This window comes from Nicotiana tabacum, chromosome 11 (assembly GCF_000715075.1).
Source record: "Nicotiana tabacum cultivar K326 chromosome 11, ASM71507v2, whole genome shotgun sequence".
NCBI lineage: Eukaryota > Viridiplantae > Streptophyta > Magnoliopsida > Solanales > Solanaceae > Nicotiana > Nicotiana tabacum.
The window spans coordinates 6,394,089-6,414,572 of NC_134090.1; the positions used below are offsets into that span (position 1 = coordinate 6,394,089).

General features: G+C 34.9%; 1 protein-coding gene across 1 annotated transcript; it reads left to right on the forward strand.

Moving 5' to 3' along the window:
- The first annotated feature begins 10,590 nt into the window (after positions 1-10,590).
- On the forward strand, positions 10,591-14,533 carry LOC107789462 (uncharacterized). Its single transcript, XM_075224086.1, has 7 exons — positions 10,591-11,876; positions 11,936-12,206; positions 12,339-12,364; positions 12,602-12,705; positions 13,401-13,627; positions 13,730-13,903; positions 14,462-14,533. The coding sequence occupies exons 1-7, from the start codon at positions 10,591-10,593 to the stop codon at positions 14,531-14,533; spliced, it is 2,160 nt and encodes a 719-aa protein (XP_075080187.1).
- The last annotated feature ends 5,951 nt before the right edge of the window (positions 14,534-20,484 follow it).

Consider the following 20,484-nt stretch of genomic DNA (forward strand, 5'->3'; position numbering starts at 1 on the left):
TTTCCATCCGAAAATTAAAAAAAAATCGGGTTTGTTTAATTTATTTTATTTTAAAATAAAGGCAAAAAATAAAAATAATACTAATAGTAATAATTTGACCTTTTAAATTATTTTTAATTCTTACCCTATATAAAAAAATGTAACAAAGCTAAAAATATATATATTAAATTTCTAAAAAAATTTACATAGTAGAAGGTGGTAAAAATTTAAATATAGTCAAAAATTAAGTGCTCACAAACATGAGAGTAGCCACTTGATCAACCAGAGAGGTGTTTTATCCAATTATACCAAAGGGCGTCCATTTCCTTCTCAGTTGTGTCTATACTGATTCTTTTAATTCATGCTGCCAGTAGAAACACTTTGTTTTGGTATTATCTGAGTATTCTATTAATGTAGGCAGAACCCATATTTCAAACAAAACCATAAGATATAGAGAATAGGCTATATAATTATAGAACAATCAATCAACATAAAGCAATTAAGCAAATGTCTATTGCATGTTTATGTGTTAGATTTAACTAACATATATTCAGTGACAACGTATTTTAACTTGTTCTAATTAACTAATTGAGGATTTTAAGATTACAGTGTTATGATTTTAATTGTACCTATAGTACCTATCAAAATTCCAAGAGTGAAGCTTCAACACTTTGACGTTAAGTTTAACTACCAAATCAATCCAACGATCTATATGAGAAGCCATAATTTGATGATGATTTTCACATGTAAGACTGAATTGTTTAAGACGTAAGTTATGTTCAACATGGGGTCGTACAGATTGATCAACCAACTTGACAAACTCTTCGGGGGACATATAACTATCGTTGTTGCAGTCTAGTTCTTGACTTAGTACCAAATTAGGTGAGCGTTTGGACATAAAAAATGTAAAATTTCAAAAACAAAGTGAAAAATAATTTTCAACTAAAAATGATATTTAAAAATTAGAGTTGTGTTTGGAGATAAATACAATTTTGGGTTGTTTTTAAAGTTTTGTGAGTGATCTGAGTGAAAATTTTGAAAAACAGCTTTTGTCAGTTTTTCAAATTTTCGAAAAATTACAAAATTTATGTTCCAGTGAAAATTGAAAAATTTTATGGCCAAACACTAATTTCGAAAAAAAGCGAAAAAATTCTTATGTCCAAACGGGCTCTAGGTCGTGAAGTCCAAAAATTGTACCATCTCTTAGACAAGACACAAGTTCTAGCCGCGTCTTTTGGGGTCATTTCGTTCTGACACAACAACTCTAATATTCTATCCTCGCCACAAATTCTTTTTGCCTCCATAATTTACACAAAATTAATAATGCTACTTACCCTTTCTGTTATACCTTTATTAGAGACTTAGAGTACAATATTTAGCATTCTTAGTGGAAATTGGTCACAACTTTAATTTCCTTTTTCTTCTCAAATATTTTGTGTCCGTACTTGAAGATTTGGGAGAGTGAATAATGTTTCTACTTGTGGTTGACATGACCTTAATCAATGAGCATTATTTTTGGGACCATCAAAGGTTGGTCTATTTTAAACACTCGACTATACAATGAGTAGGCAAAAATAATGTAATATGCATTGAGTGGCTATGTTTGTTTTTGGGTTAAGTTTCACCAAACTTCTAGTAATTTTTACAAGTATTTTTCAACTGGAAATTTGAGTAATAGACATTTCTCATTTTTTTGCGTAGAACAGCTTTTCAGTGTTAACATAATAACATGTACTAACTCTTTATAACAATTTTAATCACCTTATAAGTGATGTTATAATTTTTTTTTTAGTACATAGAACTAAGCTCTTCCTCCTTAGGGTCTAAAATAATTGTGCCAGCCGCTGTGGCACTAAATGAGTGATTCTAGATCTGGAATTGTATTTTATTGGATGCTCTTACAATATATTTAACTCTGTTCTTCCAAATGCAATAGTTGTAATAATTTATGTCAACAAACTAATGCAAAGGGGTCCATTAATACTTCCGAATCCCAGTTTTTTCATATTATGTGAAAGAAAAAACTATTACACTGCGAAAAATAATGGCCATAATGTTCATATAACTTATTAACTTGGATTGATGTATATATCCTCTTCAATAATTTTCTCAACTTATTACCTTCAGTCATTTAGTCTAAGAAAATAATAATAATAAAAGGATATGTCGATCAATGTGGGGAAACTGTAATTTTTTATCACTTGGAAGAATGTTTGGGTTTAAAATAGGCCTGGTAGTTCGAACTATGGGTGTTTAACGGGCGGGCTGGGACGGACTGGACACAAAAAAAATCAGCCCGTCCGTTTAACGTTGCGGGCTGTTAGCGGACTGTACTTTTTCGGGTTTTTTTTGTCCGTCCGGGTTCAGGCTTAGCGGGTTGTTAGCGGGTTATTAGCGGGCCGTGGATTTTTTTTTTTTAAGTAAATTTTATTTTTCTTATTCAATGTTATTGATACTTAAGTGTTTGCAAACTTTTAAGGCTTAGAATTAAACTTTGAAGTTTAAAATTTAAAATTTGAAATTTGAATTTTATAATATTAAAATTAAAATTTGAAAGTAAGTGACTATAAAAAATTATTTAATAAGACCTATATGTAAGGATCAAGCTCCGAAGACTTTCATTTGATATTTTTATTGAATAATATATAATACTTCAAATTAAGTTGCAAGTTCTTTTTTGATTTTGTTATTTTTGAACTTGCAAATTAAAAGTTTACAACAATTATAAAAAATAAATAGTACATCACATGCTTTGCATCATTTTTGTAAGTTCATCCATGTCAACCTGAGGTTCTTGGTTTCCGGTATTGGTTGAATCAGAACCATAAACCATTATATCTCCAATTTCTTGGTCCTCCGCTTCATCTACCTCGTCACGCCCTTGATTTCGTCGTTCTGATCCTATCCAATCTCTGAAGCACATTAGAATTTCCAAAGCGTTGCTACCTAATGAATGACGGGTATCTCCTAGTTGCTGCCTTGCTTGGCTAAATGCGCTCTCTGATGCGACTGTTGAAATCGACATATTTAGCACGTCTCGAGCCATGGCCTAAAGAACAGGAAATTGATTTGAGTTTCTCCTCCACCAACCCAGTGGTAGAAATTTTTTTGTATGGGGCTCTGCTGTCTTTTGCAAGTAGAATTGAAGTTCATCAATATTCCTGCTACTGGTTTGTTGATGCTCCCCTATTATAGACCAAATCAAATAATCTTCAACACCATCATTATCATCCAAAGCACTGGTCCCAAATGTTGAAACTGAACTTGAAGGAATATTTGCATCTACAGCAGAAGAAGCATCAACAATGTTAGCATAATAATTATATAGTGTTTCTAAATATTTGTGTAGATCAGAAATACAAGTGTCAATATCAGGAGTTTCAGTTGGTCCAATATCCATATAAGAATATAAAGCAGTGATTAATTGACGACAAGTGACCATTTTGATAGAAGGGTTTAAAATAGCACCACTTAGGTAAATAGGGAGAATTGGGTAAAAATATTTTTTAAACTTATCTAGCATAGATTCAACAACAGAAGTAAAAGAGAAATTTCAGCAATATGAACTAAACCATTTACAATAGTAGGATAATAAGCTCCAAAAAACTCAAGTGTAGCCACATAAAAATTTTGTAAAAACTTTACAACATCTTCAATGACATCCCAAGTTCTAGATATTAACAAACGGCTAGGATCGGTACAATGAGAATTAGCAACTTCAGTTATAGGCATTCTATATTTATAATAATATTTTAAGAATAAATAAGTATAATTCCACCTAGTAACTATTTCTTCAGGCATGAGTCTTGGTTTTAGTCCATAGTATAGACATTTTTCTTTAAATGTATTTAATCTAGCACTTCTATTATTTTCTTGAATTACACCAACAGCTCTTCTAACTAAAGTGATATCATCTCTAAATAATTCAAGGCCACTCTTCACAATCAAATTATAAATATGACATGCACATCTAACATGAAATATTTCAGGAAGTAGTGGGTGTAGATACAATTTTAATATTGTAATAGCAGCATTGTTGTTAGAAGCATTATCAAATGACACACACAAATTTTTTTCTGCAAGATTATAAAATATAGCAACTTCATGGATAGTATTACTTATAAATGCACCAGTATGACTTTGATCTTCATTATATTTAAAAGCAATAATACGTTTTTGCATACAAAAATTACTATCTATCCAATGGCATGTAACAGTCAAATAATCATAACCATTTACAGCACGACCAATATCAGAAGTAAGAGAAATTTTACAAGAAAGACTGGCGAACAAATAACGTATATATGTCTAATATTGTTCAAAAAGCCTAAAGATATCAGCTCTACAAGTACTTCTAGGAATACCTTTAAACAAAGGGTTATAAATTATTTGAATATAAGTAACAAGATATGGTGAAGCAGCAAAACTAAATGGTAAACAACCTAAAATAATCATTTTAGCTAATTCTTCCCGATCTTTCTTAATATCGTATTTACCCATTAACCCTCCAGTACCCGGGTTAAGTTTTTGTTGCCCATCTTCCTCATCTACTCCCCAATCAAGAGGGTGGTTGTCTACCATGTGCCTACGAAGTTGACCCGTTCCCCCTCCCTTACCGGTCTCATGTTTATAAATATCCTTACAAATTCTACATCTTACATAATTTTTATCTTCTTCTAGTCTGTCAAAAAAATTCCAACACTTACTTCTTAATCTTCGATTCTTCTTAATAGGGAGGGGAGGCCTACTTGTATTACCACGACTTCCACCCCTAATATTTTGAGTTTGACTAGCATTACCAGGTGTAGCTGGTGGTATTTCAAGATTATCAGGTGATGGAAATGGAATATCATCTAAATCATCATCTATACCATAATTTTCTTGAAGTCCCTCATAATCTACATTTAAATTTTCACGTGAACTTTCAGAAATATGTGTAAAGCTACTAGAAGAACAAGCACCACCTCTTGATCTTTTGAAAGTTTTCTTACTACCACATCTACTAGTGCATGTTTTTTGGCTGCTCTAAATATATCCATTATGTAAATTAAATTAATAATTATAAATAATAAAATAAATATACACCAAAGAAAAGAAAGATATAGAACTAGTGTACCGGAATTTCGGATGCCGCACTAAATTTGATATAAAAAATTAAACTTTAATTGATATATCGATACTTGATAGTTGATACCACACTTCACTTGAATACTTGATATTTGATAATAATAATTTTGTAATGGCTAAACTAAATATTTGATGAAACTTGAAATAATAAGTAATTGAGAATTTAAGAACAATAATCAATAATATCAAGAGAGAATTAGAGTAGTAAGAGAGTGAATTGTGAGGAAAAATAAAGAAGGGGGGCTATTTATAGTTTTTAAAAGGTTAAAATTGTAATTTATCAAATATTAGAGGTGTGGGGGCTATTTTCTTAAGAGGGTAGGCCGAAATCGCCATTTCTGCAAAAAAAAGGCCGTTGGCCAACGGGTCATATTTGAATTTGACCGTTGGCAACGGTAAAAAAAAAAATAATAATTTATTTTTATTTTTTAAAAAACGTTAAAAATCGAGTTGAACCGGGCTGTAGCCCGTTAACAACCCGTTAACGGATTTAGCGAGTTCCGGTGCACCGATATCAAAAAACTATTCGTTTGAAACCCGCTCCCCGCCCAACCCGTCCCAGCCCGCCCTCAATGTTACAGTACCGGGCTGAACCGGGTTGTAAATGAGTCAGCCCGACCCGATTAACAAGTATAGTTCGAACTTCAAAACCTGTGATTTTCAACTTTGATCTCGTAGATGTGTATTTGATTCTTAAATGGCTAAACAATAAAAACTTTATAATACCTGGTTATCCTTTAAATAATGGTCCTCCAAATAGCTATTTGTTCACTTGCCCCGACTAACCCTCATCACACAAGGTGGACTTTCCTTTAAATACAAATCGGCCGCACAAAGGACATACGTATCAGCTTAAGATGATAGAGGCAAAAAGTGTTAGCGGCGAGGATAGAATATCACAGTTGCATGTGTAAATCATTTATTAGATCTTATACAAATTACCCCAAAAGAGGCAGCTCAAACTTGTGTCTTATCCAAGAGATGATACAATTTTTGGATTTCAGGGCCTAATCTGGTACTCAATCAAGAACGAAAGTCTTGGGAAAATTTTGTCAAGTATGTTGATCAGTCCCTACGACCCCAAGTTGAAAAACATTTATGTCTTGAGCAATTCAGCATTACATGTGAATATCATCATAAAAAATTGGCTTCTCATATAGACCGTTGGACTGATTTGGTGGTTAAACTTAACGTCAAAGTGCTAGAGCTTCACTGTTGGAATATTGCTGCGAACCACTATAGTTTACCTGATGCTATTTATGCAGCTAGAGAACTGAAAACATTGACACTAGAGAGGTGTAAGTTTGAATTTGTTATTAGCACAACTAAAATCATAACATTCTGTAATCTAAAAATCCTTGATTTGCGGAGTGCCCATATATTAGAAGACCAATTGCAAAGACTTCTCGCCATTTGCCCATTCATCATGACTCTACAACTACTTAATTGCTAGAGTATAAACAAATTACATATTTTTGGCCTATTACATCTGGAGAATTTGGTTGTTGTATTGGGAAAACTCAAAAGCTTGATAGTCCAGGCTCCAAATCTTCGATACTTCGGATATAGTGGGATGGAGCAGTTGAGCGAAGGAAGTGTGGACAATCTTGTTCCTTGCAAAATTGCAATTGTGAATGCTTACAATACTTTAGAAACACTCAAACTCTGAGGTGCCATCACAGATCAACAGTTTCAAGACATATTTTCTAAGCACTCAAACATTTCAGAATTGGCTCTAAATAATTACTATGACCTGAAAAACATAGAGCTTGTGAGCAAAAAACTCAAGAAGTTGACCTTATCGAAGTTGAGGAATGTAGAACAAGTTAAGATTCAAGCTCCAAATTTGACGGAATTTGTTTTTGAGGGTGACAAAATTTCCTTCATCGTTCCTCACTTTGTTCAAAAGTTCGACTATTCTAAAGGTCTTATATTAGCAATATTTTCCCAGAAGGTAAAAAGTTTCACTTTTTTTTTTGCTCATGTGTGGGCGGTAAAATAAAAATTATTTAACGCATTACTTCTTGAATTTGGTTTAAGCTCTATGACATTGACAATAATATTGCAGAGTAAAGCCATCCTTATATATGAAGATCCAAAAGAAATTGACATTCCCCCAAGTGAAGATGAAGTCAAGATACTCATTAGACCTATATTGCATCTTGAATCATTCATAGATGATTTAATGGACATGTATCCCAGTACTATGTCAATACTTCCAAGTACAAATAGTAAACTACTCCAGGTAATTTCTTGCTTTACTTGAAAATCCTTTCAAAAGTAGTACTTGTAGATATCCAGATATAAGTGTTTAACTTTGAATGTAATACAATCCGATCATACAAAAAATACATTATACATGCAGGTAAAATTGGAATTAGTGACCTAAAACATAAGGTAGGTAACTTGTTACAACATGTTGAAATACGTTAAATCTAAGACATAAACATGCAATAGGCATTTGCTTAATGTTGATTGATTGTCCTATAACCATTAGCCTATTCTCTATATCTTATGGTTGTGTTTCAAATGCACAGGTGCTGCCTACATTAATAGGATGCCCAGATGATGCCAAAACCAAGCGTTCCTACTGGCAGCGTCGATTGAAAGAAGTCAGTACGTACACAAGTGAGAAGGAAATGGACGTTGTTTGGTATAGTTGGCTAAAGGCCACGTCTCTGTTTGATCAAGTGGCTACTTTCATGTTCAAATGGTAATAAAAAGCTTGGTATGATTGTCTGAAGAGCCACAGATACATCCAACATTTAGTCATAGTATGTTCTGAATAAGTATGGTCTATTATATATACACCTAAAGTAAGTGAGCATTTAGTCTTACTGTCACAGGCCTTGGCCATTGTCAAATTTGAGAACAATGTTTACCTCCTCTATTTGGCTTCCCAATGTCATTAATCAGTTCCTGAGCCAGCAAAATATTTCCAGTGCTTGCCCCATTCTTCACAAAGCCGCTCTAAACCAGTTAGTCACAATACCCTCTATTTTTGGTTTTTTAATATACGTCTCTTTTCTACTCCAAAAACGATGCCGTTTAATTTTTTTAAAATATTCCCCAAATAAGAAAAATTTCCCCCTATTCCCCAAATCAGAAAACGATCGGTTCTAATCCCAAGCCCTTCGATACCTCCCTCCCTCCCTCTCTCTCTCTCTCTCTCGTTCAATTTCAAAAAGAATCGCTTCCATAGTCATCTCCTCCGTTAGCCCCTGCCCAGAAGGTGGTCTCTCTCAAAGACAAAGGGCTTCATCTTGGTATCTAACTAAAAGTCCATGTGATCAATAAGAACCAATTCTAGTTTTCCAATTTTCAGTATTTATTCCTCTTTTGCATAAATATTTAATCCCAATAAATTTTCTTTCACCTCTATGTGCTTTCTTCTCTTTGTTGTAGTTCAATTTCAAAGAACATTGCTTCATAGTCATATCCTCCATTAGCCACAAGCCACTGCCGCTTCTCGTTAGGTCGCCTCTCTTCGTCTCTCGCCGTCAGCCCCAGAGGCGGACCCACATGGGGTTAAGAGGGTTCATATGAACCCGATTCGTCGAAAAATAACAATGTGTATATAGGTATATTTTTCTGTCTTCGAAAAAGTAATGATATAAAGTCATTAATCAGTTCCTGAGCCAGCAAAATATTTCCAGTGCTTGCCCCATTCTTCACAAAGCCGCTCTAAACCAGTTAGTCACAATACCCTCTATTTTTGGTTTTTTAATATACGTCTCTTTTCTACTCCAAAAACGATGCCGTTTAATTTTTTTAAAATATTCCCCATCTCTCTCTCTCTCTCTCTCTCTCTCTCTCTCTCTCTCTCTCTCTCTCTCTCTCTCTCTCTCGTTCAATTTAAAAAAGAATCGCTTCCATAGTCATCTCCTCCGTTAGCCCCTGCCCAGAAAGTCGTCTCTCTCAAAGACAAAGGGCTTCATCTTGGTATCTAACTAAAAGTTCAGGTGATCAATAAGAACCAATTCTAGTTTTTTAATTTTCAGTATTTATTCCTCTTTGGCATAAATATTTAATCCCAATAAATTTCCTTCACCTCTATGTACTTTCTTCTCTTTGTTGTAGTTCAATTTCAAAGAACATTGCTTCATAGTCGTCTCCTCCTTTAGCCATAAGCCACTACCGCTTCTCGTTGGGTCGCCTCTCTCCGTCTCTCGCCGTCAGCCCGTCAATTGTCACTATCAAGTTTCTCTTTGATTTTTAATCTTTTTTTTTTCTTTCAGTTACAAAGCCTAAGAAGGGCAGGTTTTTCAATTTTCTAAATGTATGTTCTTTCTTATCTCTGTGCTTGTGCATCTCCAGTTGGTTTAACTACAACAGTGATGTGTGCCGCTCACTCTATTGGTTAATCTTATGGCTAAATCAGTTGTAGTCATAGCCCCAAATAAGTTTTCTGTATATTTGAGAGAAATTGATGCTATGGAATGGACATAGTTGGTCTTGCATTATTGTTAGTTAAATTTGATGCAATGAAACTGAAAGTAGTATGGAATTAATGAATAGCCGAGAAAATTTTGATGTTATGGCTGTTGGCTTGCTTATGGACATCTCTCCAACTATCTAGGAAGATCACCTTTGCTGTTATCCATGAATGAAACTTTCATTATAATAGTTCTGTAATCTGATGAGTGATCTTTACTTGGGTTGTCTTCGGCCACATTAAAAAGTTATAAACCATAAAGTAAGTCAAATCAAAATCTCAGAATAGGACTGAAGTTCCAAAATCTTAGCGTATTCTTTTACTTTTAAATCTTGTTTGCCATGCTAGTTTAAATTTAAGGTTAAACATATACAAAATTATTCTTCTAATTCTAATTTGGTAATCCAGTTTGTGTTACAATGAAGAGATTTTACCCTCCAGTATCTTCCAAGTTGCTGCAACCAAGTTCATCCTCTCCAATTGCTACTCCCGTGGAACAAAATTTGAACCAATTAGAAGAGCAACCTCAATCCTCTAAAAGACAAAGACAAGGAAAACATCTTGATTCTTTACCGAATGATCCAAAGGAGAGAATACCCATTAGAGATTATCATCCAAATGAGCATGATGAGATTAGAAGAGAATATCTCTGAAGAGGTCCTTACCAATCCCGATATCATAAGTTTCGTCAAAGAGATTTTTCGGACTTAAAGCGTCATTTCAATCCTAAATGGTTTGGTGAATATCGTAATTGGTTGGAGTACGGTGTGATAGAAGATGCAGCTTATTGTTTGTGTTGTTACTTGTTTCAAGATGAAGACATTCATCAAGGTGGAGGCGATGTATTTTCAAGTTTAGGATTTAAGAGTTGGCAAAAAAAGAAGAGATTCGATATGCATGTTGGTAAGTCGAGCAGTGTTCATAATCATACAAAAAGGAAATGTGAAGATCTATTAAAACAAAAGCAGTCAATTCAAACTTCATTTGATAGGTGATCCAGTCAAACCAAGCTCGAATACAAAATTCGCTTAAAGGCTTCAATTGAGGTTATGAGACTCCTGTTGAATCAAGGATTGGTATTTCGTGGACATCATGAAGATGAATCATCATTAAACAAGGGTTACTTTCTTGAGATTCTTTCATGGTATGTAGAGAGGTGTGATAAAATCCGTGATCTTGTGTTGAAAAAGGCTACAAAGAATGATGAGTTGACCTCTCATAAAATTCAAAAAGACATTATCATTGCAGGTAAAATTGAAACAGTTAAAGCAATTATGGACGATCTAAATGGAGACTTTTTTGCATTGCTAGTTGATGAATCATGTGATGTATCACGCAAAGAGCAATTAGCTATTGTCTTGCGATACTTTAATATATGTGGATCTGTGGTGGAGCATTTTATTGGGATCGTTCATGTTCGTAATACTAGTACTTTATGTTTAAAGGAAGCAATTGTTGATTACCTTGCTCAACATTCTTTGAGTTTATCTTATGTGCGTGGACAGTGCTATGATGGAGAAAGCAACATGCAAGAGGATTTACGTGGCCTCAAAACTTTGATTCAACAAAAAAGTAAATTCGCTTATTCCATTTATTATTTTGCACACCAACTTCAATTGACTCTTGTTGCGGTATCCAAAAAGTGTCTTGAAGTGGGAGAACTTGTATTGTCGATTTCTAATTTATTGAATATAGTGGTATGTTCTTTTAAACGTATGGATTATCTTCGAGAATCTCAAGCAGAAAAAGTTCAAGAGGCATTAGACATGGGTGAACTTGAAACTGGTAGGGGTTTGAATCAAGAACTTGGTCTTGCCAGAGCTGCTGATACTCGTTGGGATTCGCACTACAAATCTTTTAAGAACTTTATTTCTATGTTTGGCTCAATTATTGATGTTCTTGATACTATCGTTGTTGATGCCCGGACTTTAGAAGAAAGAGCTAAGGCAAAGGAATATCTTAGCACTTGTCAAACATTTGAGGTTGCTTTCATATTGCACCTAATGAGAGATATTTTGTGGATCACAAATAAGCTTAATACATCCTTACAAAAAAAAAAGGAGCAAAATATTGCAAATGCTATTCTACTTGTTGAAGTGGCAAAGAAACAGTTGCAAAAGCTAAGAGAAGAAGAATGGGATTCACCTATTGATAAGGTGTCTGCATTTTGTGTCAAGTATAATATTTCGATACCAAACTTTGATGACTTCTATGTTAACTCTGGAAGATCTCGACATAAAGTTGCTGATTATACTATTTTACATCACTATCGTATTGATATATTTTTAAGATTATTGATTGGCAAGTTCAAGAACTCAATGCTCGTTTTAATGAGGTGACAACGAACTTGCTTGTTGGAGTAGCTTGCGTAAATCCAGTTGATTCATTTTTCAGTTTTGACATAAACAAGATATTGATGATGGTTGAATTGTATCCTGACGATTTTGATGAGAATATAATGGTTACACTCAAGAATCAACTTGAAACTTATATTGTTGATGTTCGTGATGTTGATGAAAGGTTCTCAAATCTACAAGGACTTGTTGATCTTTCTGAAACACTAGTTAAGACAAAGAAGCATTTGAATTATCCATTTGTGTTTCGCCTTGTAAAATTTGCTTTGCTTCTACCAGTTGCCACTACTATAGTTGAAAGAACTTTTTCGGTGATGAATTTGATCAAGAGTGAATAGCGAAACCGAATGAATGACGAATTCATGAGCAGTTGTTTGGTACCTTATGTAGAAAGAAAAATATTTAACACCATTTCTGATGAGACTATTATGAATACGTTTCAGGAAATGAAAACTCGTAGAGGACAATTGTAATGATATATTTTATTAATATATAGTTTTTGTTGACCTCTTTGTATATTTGCTTCTTTGCATTTTGAACCCGCTTGATAAAAATTATGGGTCCGCCACTGGTTACACCATATCGAAATATGTTAAATCTAAGACAAAAACATGCAATAGCCATTTACTTTATGTTGATTGCTTGCCCTATAATCCTTAACCTATTCTCTACCATATCTTATATATGGTTTTGCTTTGAAATACAGGTGTTTGCATAGAGTAATAGGATGCTCAGATAATACCAAAGACAAGTATTTCTACTGGAAGCGTGAACTAAAAGAAGTCAGTATAGACATAACCAAGAAGGCAAGTTGGTATAATTGGCTAAAACCAACGCCTCTGTTTGATCAAGTGACTACGTTCATATTCGAATGGGAATAACAAACTTAGTCTGATTGTCTGAAGAGCCAGGGGTGAATCCAGCATTTAGTCTTAGTGAGTTCAGAATTGATATGTTCTATTGTATATTTCGATATCGATATGAAAGCAGTAAATTCAATTGAACTTATTAAACTCAGTCTAGATTTGCCTATGTGGTTCTGGCTATAAGACCTCTCCCTCTGTTATCATTATTTCCTTTCATGTTCCCTCTTCTTCTTCAGTTTCTTTCATCCATTAATTAACGTGGAGTAAAATAATTGAAATTCACAACTCAAGATGAAAAGGTAGTCATTTGGTAATTCTTGGTTGAAATTCACGTCCCTAAGTGACCACTAATTATTAATTGCGAGGGTATAAACAATGTACATGTTTTTGGCCTAGTACATGTGGAGAATTTGGTTGTTTTGTGCAAACTCAAAAGCTTGATAGTCGAGGCTCCAAATCATCGATACTTTGCATATCAAGGGACGGGCAGTTGAGCGAGGGAAGTGAGGACAGCCTTTTTCCTTGCAAAATCTCAATTTTGGATGCTTACAATACTTTAGAAACACTCAAACTCTAGGGTACCACCATTACAGAGCAACAGTTTCAAGACATATTCTCTAAGCACTCAAAACATTTCAGAATTGGCTCTAAATAATTACTATGACCTGAAAAACATAGAGCTTGTGAGCAAAAACCTCAAGAAGTTGACCTTATCGAAGTTGAGGAATGTAAAACAAGTCAAGATCGAAACTCCAAATTTGACGGAATTTGATTTTGAGGGCGACAAAATGCCCTTCAACCTTCCTCACTTTGTTCAAAAGTTCAACTATTCTAAAGGTCTAATATTAGTAATATTTTGTGACGAGGTAAGAATTTTCAATCCTTTTTCAGCTGTTTGTATTACTTGATTAATTGATGCATTACTTCTTGAATTTGGTTTAAGCTCTATGACATTGACAATATTATAGAGTAACGCCATCCTTATACATGAAGATCCAAGAGAAATTGGCACTCCCCCATGTGATAAAGTCAAGATACTCATTAGACCTGTGAAGCATTTTGAATCATTCATAGAGGATTTAATGGACATGTATCCCAAGACCATGTCAATACTTCCAAGTACAAATAGCAAAATACTCCAGGTAATTTCTTGCTTTACATGGAATCCTTTCAAAAGTAGCTATCTCTCGTACAATCGTACTTGTAGATATTCATATATAAAAGTTTAAATTTTCTATACTGATAGCGTAAAATATTTTTACACAATCATATCATATAAGTTTTTTTTTTTTTTTGAAAAGGTAAATGTTTTATTGATAGAAGGTACCAACATGGTACAAGTAGTACGATAACAAAGGGAATGCAGATCAGAAATAAAGATTACATCTATTGTCTGCCCCCCAGCAAGTCCAAGAAATCCATATACTCATTTGTGCTACCAATAGGACTACCCTTACACCATAAGAAAAGATTCTGCAAACATTTGTTCATATTAAAAAAATAGATGCAGGTAAGTGGGATTAGCAACCTCAAAATAAGGTAGGTAACTTGTTAATTAGAACAAGTTAAAATACGTTGTCAGTGAATATATATTAGTTAAATCTAAGACATAAACATGCAATAGCCATTTGCTTTATGTTGAATGCTTGTCTTATAATCATTAGTCTATTCTATATCTTATGGTTTTGTTTTAAATACAGGTGTTGCCTACATTAATAGGATGCCCAAATAATATACTGAAACCAAGTGTTTCTACTGGCAGCGTGAATTAAAAGAAGTCAGAATGTACACAACTAAGAAGGAAATGGACGCCCTTTGGTATAATTGGATAAAACCCACGTCTCTAGTTGATCAAATGGCTACGTTCCTGTTCAAATGGAAGGACGAGCCCAACATTTGGGATTACTACAGAATTCATGATTGATGTGATTTATTATTCACGTGATCTATTATATATATAAATATGATTCTGAAAGTAGTACATTCAGTTGAACTTATTAAACTCAACATAGATTTGCCTATGTGGTTCTGGCTAAGACCTCCCCCTTTGTTTCAATAATTCCTTTCATGTTCCCTCTTCTTCAGTTTCTCTCATGCACTGATTAGAGTAAACTAAAATAAGTGAGCACCAGTGCTGTCAAAGGCGCGCTTAAAGTACGCTTAAGCTCTGAAGCGAGGCGGAAAACATGTTGAGCGCTTCGCCCTCGATTAGCGGGCGCTTCAATGTTGTCATCGAGGCACTAAGGTATACTTTTTCCTTGCTAATGAGTGTAATCCTAGAAGGAGACACTAAAACATTGATATTCACTTTACTGCAAATTTTTTTAACTTCTTTGTCCATATGTTTGTTATTCATACTTATAATTTAGTCTTAAACTACACATATATATTTGTATTTTTTTCTACTTTTGCGTCTTTCCACATTAAAGTCCATAGTTTATTTGCACTTTTTGCTTAAAGCTCGGACCTTAGAGTTTTTTTGCACTTTTTGCCTATGATAACACGGGTGAGCACTTGGTTGAAATTCACGTTCAAATTATTGAATATTGGACAATTCCTCTCCTGATGATATACCAAAATCAGCAAAATGCTAGACATGAAATAAAATAGCATGATATCATTAAGCACTAAGAGACATCACGCTCCTATTAGTTCCTTCATTTTGTTTGCTAATAACAATTACTCCTATTAAACTTCTTTGAGATTAAAAAAATACGGCGAGATTCCATAGTCATAACCAAACAATAACTGTTCGAAGGCTCAAAGATAAGTGAAAGGTTATACAACTAGTATAAATTAACCTTAATTAACTCGTTAATAAGGTCAAGGGGCCACCTTGTCTCTATATATACTACTAGTAAACTTGTCCAAATTTCAAATGATCGTGGAAGACCTCAACAAAGGCCTCAGCTCTGTTGTTGTCCCTGATTTAAGCCACAACTTTACTAATCAACTAAGAGAAATAGGAATCCTTCTTTCTACCGGTGAATGTAGGACACCCCAAACACTTATCAAAATATAGGAAACCCCAAATATTAAAGAAAAAAGTTCTTGTTCTTGAAAGTAGTGCATGATAGCGAAGAGAATGATTAGCATATTATGCTAGAATCATGATGTGGTGCTTTAGAGCTATTATGCTGTTTCTTTAAATTTTTGTACTTGTTATGGATAAAAGTTGTAGCCTTTGCAAATTACCATTCTAAACTCAAAGAACGAATTCAGTAAACCAAAACAGCTACCAATTCTCCTAAAATCAACTACTATTGAATTCATTTATCTCTATAGGTTTTTGATAAGTTAAACAATAACAAAATGTCTTCAGTAGATTTGGTTTTTTCAGAGAGTTATTGTTTACCCTAAAATTCGAGTAACAATTAAACTTATTTAGTGGTTTTAAGGATACATGATTTAATCCAATATCAATTGATAAACAAGGAATTGAATAAATAATTTGAATAGTAAAATAAATCAAACCAGTGTTCTAGCAGTGCTTTCGACCTCAATTCGAGATGGTCTCAAGATTGGGTAACAAGAACAGTAAAGAACAGAAAGTAAACAATGATGAACAGTAATGGATAGTAAGTGAAATAGAGAGCAGCGTTTGTGTATATTCTTCTCAGTCAAAAAACTCCTCCTTACAAATGAATGGGGTCCCTCTTTATATAATAGAGGAGTCCTAAATAAGGTACAATTCTAATAACGGAAACAAATCCCATGATTGGTGTCAATAACCGCTTGATTCGATCTGTTCCGGAATTTCTGCCGAGATCTTCGGTCGGTTGTTAATATCTCGTCATTCCGTTATTATGCTCGGTCTCGATCTTCAGTGAGCATTTCGATCTTCATGCTCCATACTCTGCCATTGAGCTCGAGCCTGGTCTATTACGAGCTTACTCTTGAGGCAGCTCCTCGTGCCTATGAAATCAGACATGTCCCATTTCGACCGTATACAGATAGTCCCCGCGTTTCTTGGAATAAAATTGTCACACCCCTTTTCTACCCCCAAAAGATATTAATGTATTTGGATTGTGGGTTAAAGAGTTTTTCCAATTAAAGTGATAATTTTTGAAATAAGGATTATTTTATTTATAGAGTCGCCACTTGGAATTGATTTTTTGCCGGTGTTCCAAGTCACCTTTTATTTGAATCCCTAGTCAAAGGAAGGTTTGACTCTATTATTATTGGTTCGCGAAAAAATAAAGTCCGGGTAAGGAATTCTGTTGACCGGGGAGAAGGTGTAAGGCATTCCCCGAGTCCCGTGGTTCTAGCACGGTCGCTTTATTGACTACAACTTGGCTTAATTATCTGATTTAATACATATTTGAGGCCTATTGTGCATTTTTACCTTTTAAAGCCGCTTTTAATAATTTAACTCAATCGCTTTATTTTTTAGTATTTATGGAGTTATTTTTGAACAAGCTACGATGTCATACACTTGTCGTTTTTGTACACATTGCAATCCGCGCCACGTGAAACGCACCTGCGATTCACAACGTGTTTATTTTAATTATTTCAAGTTGTGGTCAAGTCGCGTGAAACACGCACTTGAATTGGGATTTATGTATCATGACTATACCACGAGAATCGTACTCATAGTCACAATGATTTATTAATCGCGCCTAAATCACGCTACGGATGTTTATAAGTTATTTTCCTAAAGCTAATTTAAGATTGTTGTGAAGGCCATGATATATGAAAGTAAAATGGTGGAAAAAGGATAAAATTGATTACTAAAATTATTAACACGGTTCATTACTACTAAGTTATGAGATGTGAATGCCACATATTAAATTATCAATATTCTAACATTAAATACCCAATAATCAAACCAAAGAAGCTAAAATGTCAACTAATCCTCTAAACAAAGACGATGGCCGAGAAAAGTCATAATTACATTTCAACACCATATGAAAATTAGCAAGAAATTACAACGTAAAGATATCACATGAATTCTTCTCAAATACGTACAACCCATTTATCAGCCTTGACAAAGTTAGGCCCAAAACCACACGTAGCAAGTCATATTGACCCATTTGACTTAGTGAGATTTCTTACAGCTTTCTTCTCCAAGCTTTCACAAAATAAACTAAAGATAAAATAATATTTAACTCCATGACACATGCTCAAAATAGAAATACTGCAAATGCAAGTGACATGGACAGAAACTGCAAATAATGAAGCAAATATCTAGAATATGAATTAGCGAATTAAGACGACAAACAAAGGCATGCTAATACAAGATATCAATTAAGTGACAGAACTTTTACTTAAACCAACAGGAGCAAAAATGAAAGAATTAATTAAAGGGGGAAGGAGACCTTATGTGAAGCTTTTCAAATATGTGTATTGATATAAAACTCCAAATGTATACAGCAAAGTGGGACTCCGATTGTCAAACTCGCCCGGAGAAAACGGACAGCAACAAAACCTCGGACTAGAGCTTTCGAACCTCAAGTGACTCAAATAGCAACTTCAAACAAGGAACCCGAACTCGCCGGTAGCCTCTGTTTTGACATAGGAATAGTGGCTGTTTCGGGGTGGTTTGGTGCTGGATTCTCTGGCTGGAAAAATGGCTTTTTTTTTTCTTGCTGATTTTCGTCACCTTTTTTTGGCTATTTTTTGCAGCGAATTTTTGCTGGAAAAGGGCTGTTTTTCAGGTATTTTTGGAGCCGTTTTTGGAGTGATTTTCGGCTATTTTTCGGACTTTTTGCAGTTGTTTTTGAGATGGTTTAAGGGCTGGTTTATGGACAGTTTTCAAGTTTTTTTTTTGGCTGTTTTTAACAGCATTTTTGGCTATTTTTGCAGCGAATTTTTGCTGAAAAAGGGCTATTTTTCAGGTGTTTTTGGAGCCGTTTTTCGGAGTGATTTTCGGCTATTTTTCCCCCCTTTTTTCGGACTGAAAACTGGTCTTTTTAAGGTTGTTTTGGCTGATTTTAGGCATGTGGGGGGGAGAAGCAAGCATGGGGGACAAAAACAATAGGGGGACAAAACATGGGGGACAAAAACAATGGGGGGGCAAGACGTGGGGGACAAAAATAATGGGGGGACAAGACATAGGGGACCGGTATGGTGGGGATACGCGCGGAAAAATAGGAGCGGGAAATACTCAAACACGGTAAAAAATTAGGTGCTCACAGCATGCCCCTCTTTGCTTGGAAACATTAAAGGTTTTCAGGCAAAGATAAAGTGAGCCGTGTGACTAAATTTTGACCATATCGTAACTCAAAAGAGGAAGAAAAAATAAGGGTGCAACCGAGTTCTGGTTTTGGACTGCCTACATATCCTGGGTTATAAGGGAATCAGGTCGCGTGTAGTTCAAGGATAGTGATGGAATGATGAGTTGGAGAGTCGAGTGAGGTTCCGTCGAGGCTCTGGTCCGTGGTCTTGCTATTACATCAAAATTGAAAGAAACTAAACAAGCCTATCAACTATGAGTTACAAGATTCCTATCTATAAGTCTTTTGGAGCTTGATCTTGAATTTTGACTGGTTGTTCATGCAAACTCTGATCTGAACCTTGATGCTTGCTAGCTGTAAGTGCTAGTTCATTCTTCTACGGCTTCTTCTGAGCAAAACGGGAAATGTGAAGCTCGTAACTTCATTCATGTCTTGAATAGTCTGTATCCTTTCCATCTGCTTCTGCATTTGGATTCATTTTCTTTTCTTTTTCTTTTATTTATTTTTGATTGAGACTTTTTTTTGTTCATCTCGAACACTGTGCCTCGAGGTAAAACCTGCTCAGGCATCACAACAAACAAACGAACGAAATTTTTCTGCCCTAGTTTTCACTAGGAAAATTTCGTGAGTTATTGTAACAAAATTCTAAACTACTTGTTTATTGAAAGCAAATAAAAGGGAATGGTGTATCCTGAAAAGGTCATGATCCCAAAAGAATGTCTCAACTAAGTATTGGTATACCTTATGTTGGGAAAATGTGGCAAGGTAATGGGATACCCTATATTGGCAATGATATCAGGGAGTGGTGTACCATGCATTTAAGCTCAAATCAACTAGGGAATGAACTATCCTATGTTGGATAAACAGCTAGGGATTGGCGTAGCCTATACTGGTAAGGATATCGAGGATTGGTGTACCCTATACTGAAAAGAAAATATAACCAGGGGCTGGTGCCCTGTATTACTGAAAAGGAAATATAACCAGGGATTGGTGCCCTGTAGAACTGAGAAGGAAATGTAACCAGGGGTTGGCGCCCTGTATTACTGGGAAAAAGAATGTTGAATCCCATTGGCGAAGAAAAAAAAAAAAAAGTTCTACCTAGGTTAAACTATGAAAAACAAGACTAGACAAAGAGTACTTCTAACTGGATTAAACCAAATTATGCAAACATGGGCGAAGAGTACTTCTACCCGGAACTATGAACTGGATCCCCCTAGGCGAAAAGGTTCTACCTGGGTTAAACTACGAAAAACAACCTGGGCGAAGAGTACTTCTACCCGGAACTATGAACTGGATCCCCATAGGCGAAAAGGTTCTACCTGGGTTAAGCTACGTAAAACAACCTGAGCGAAGGTACTTCTACCCGGAACAATGAGCTGGATCCCCCTAGGCGAAAAAGGTTCTACCTGAGTTAAGCTACGAAATGTAACCTGAGCGAAGAGTACTTCTACCCGGAACTATGAGCAGGATCCCCCTAGGCGAAAAGGTTCTACCTGGGCTAAGCTACAAAAAACCAATCCTGGGCGAATAGTATTTCTACCCGGAAA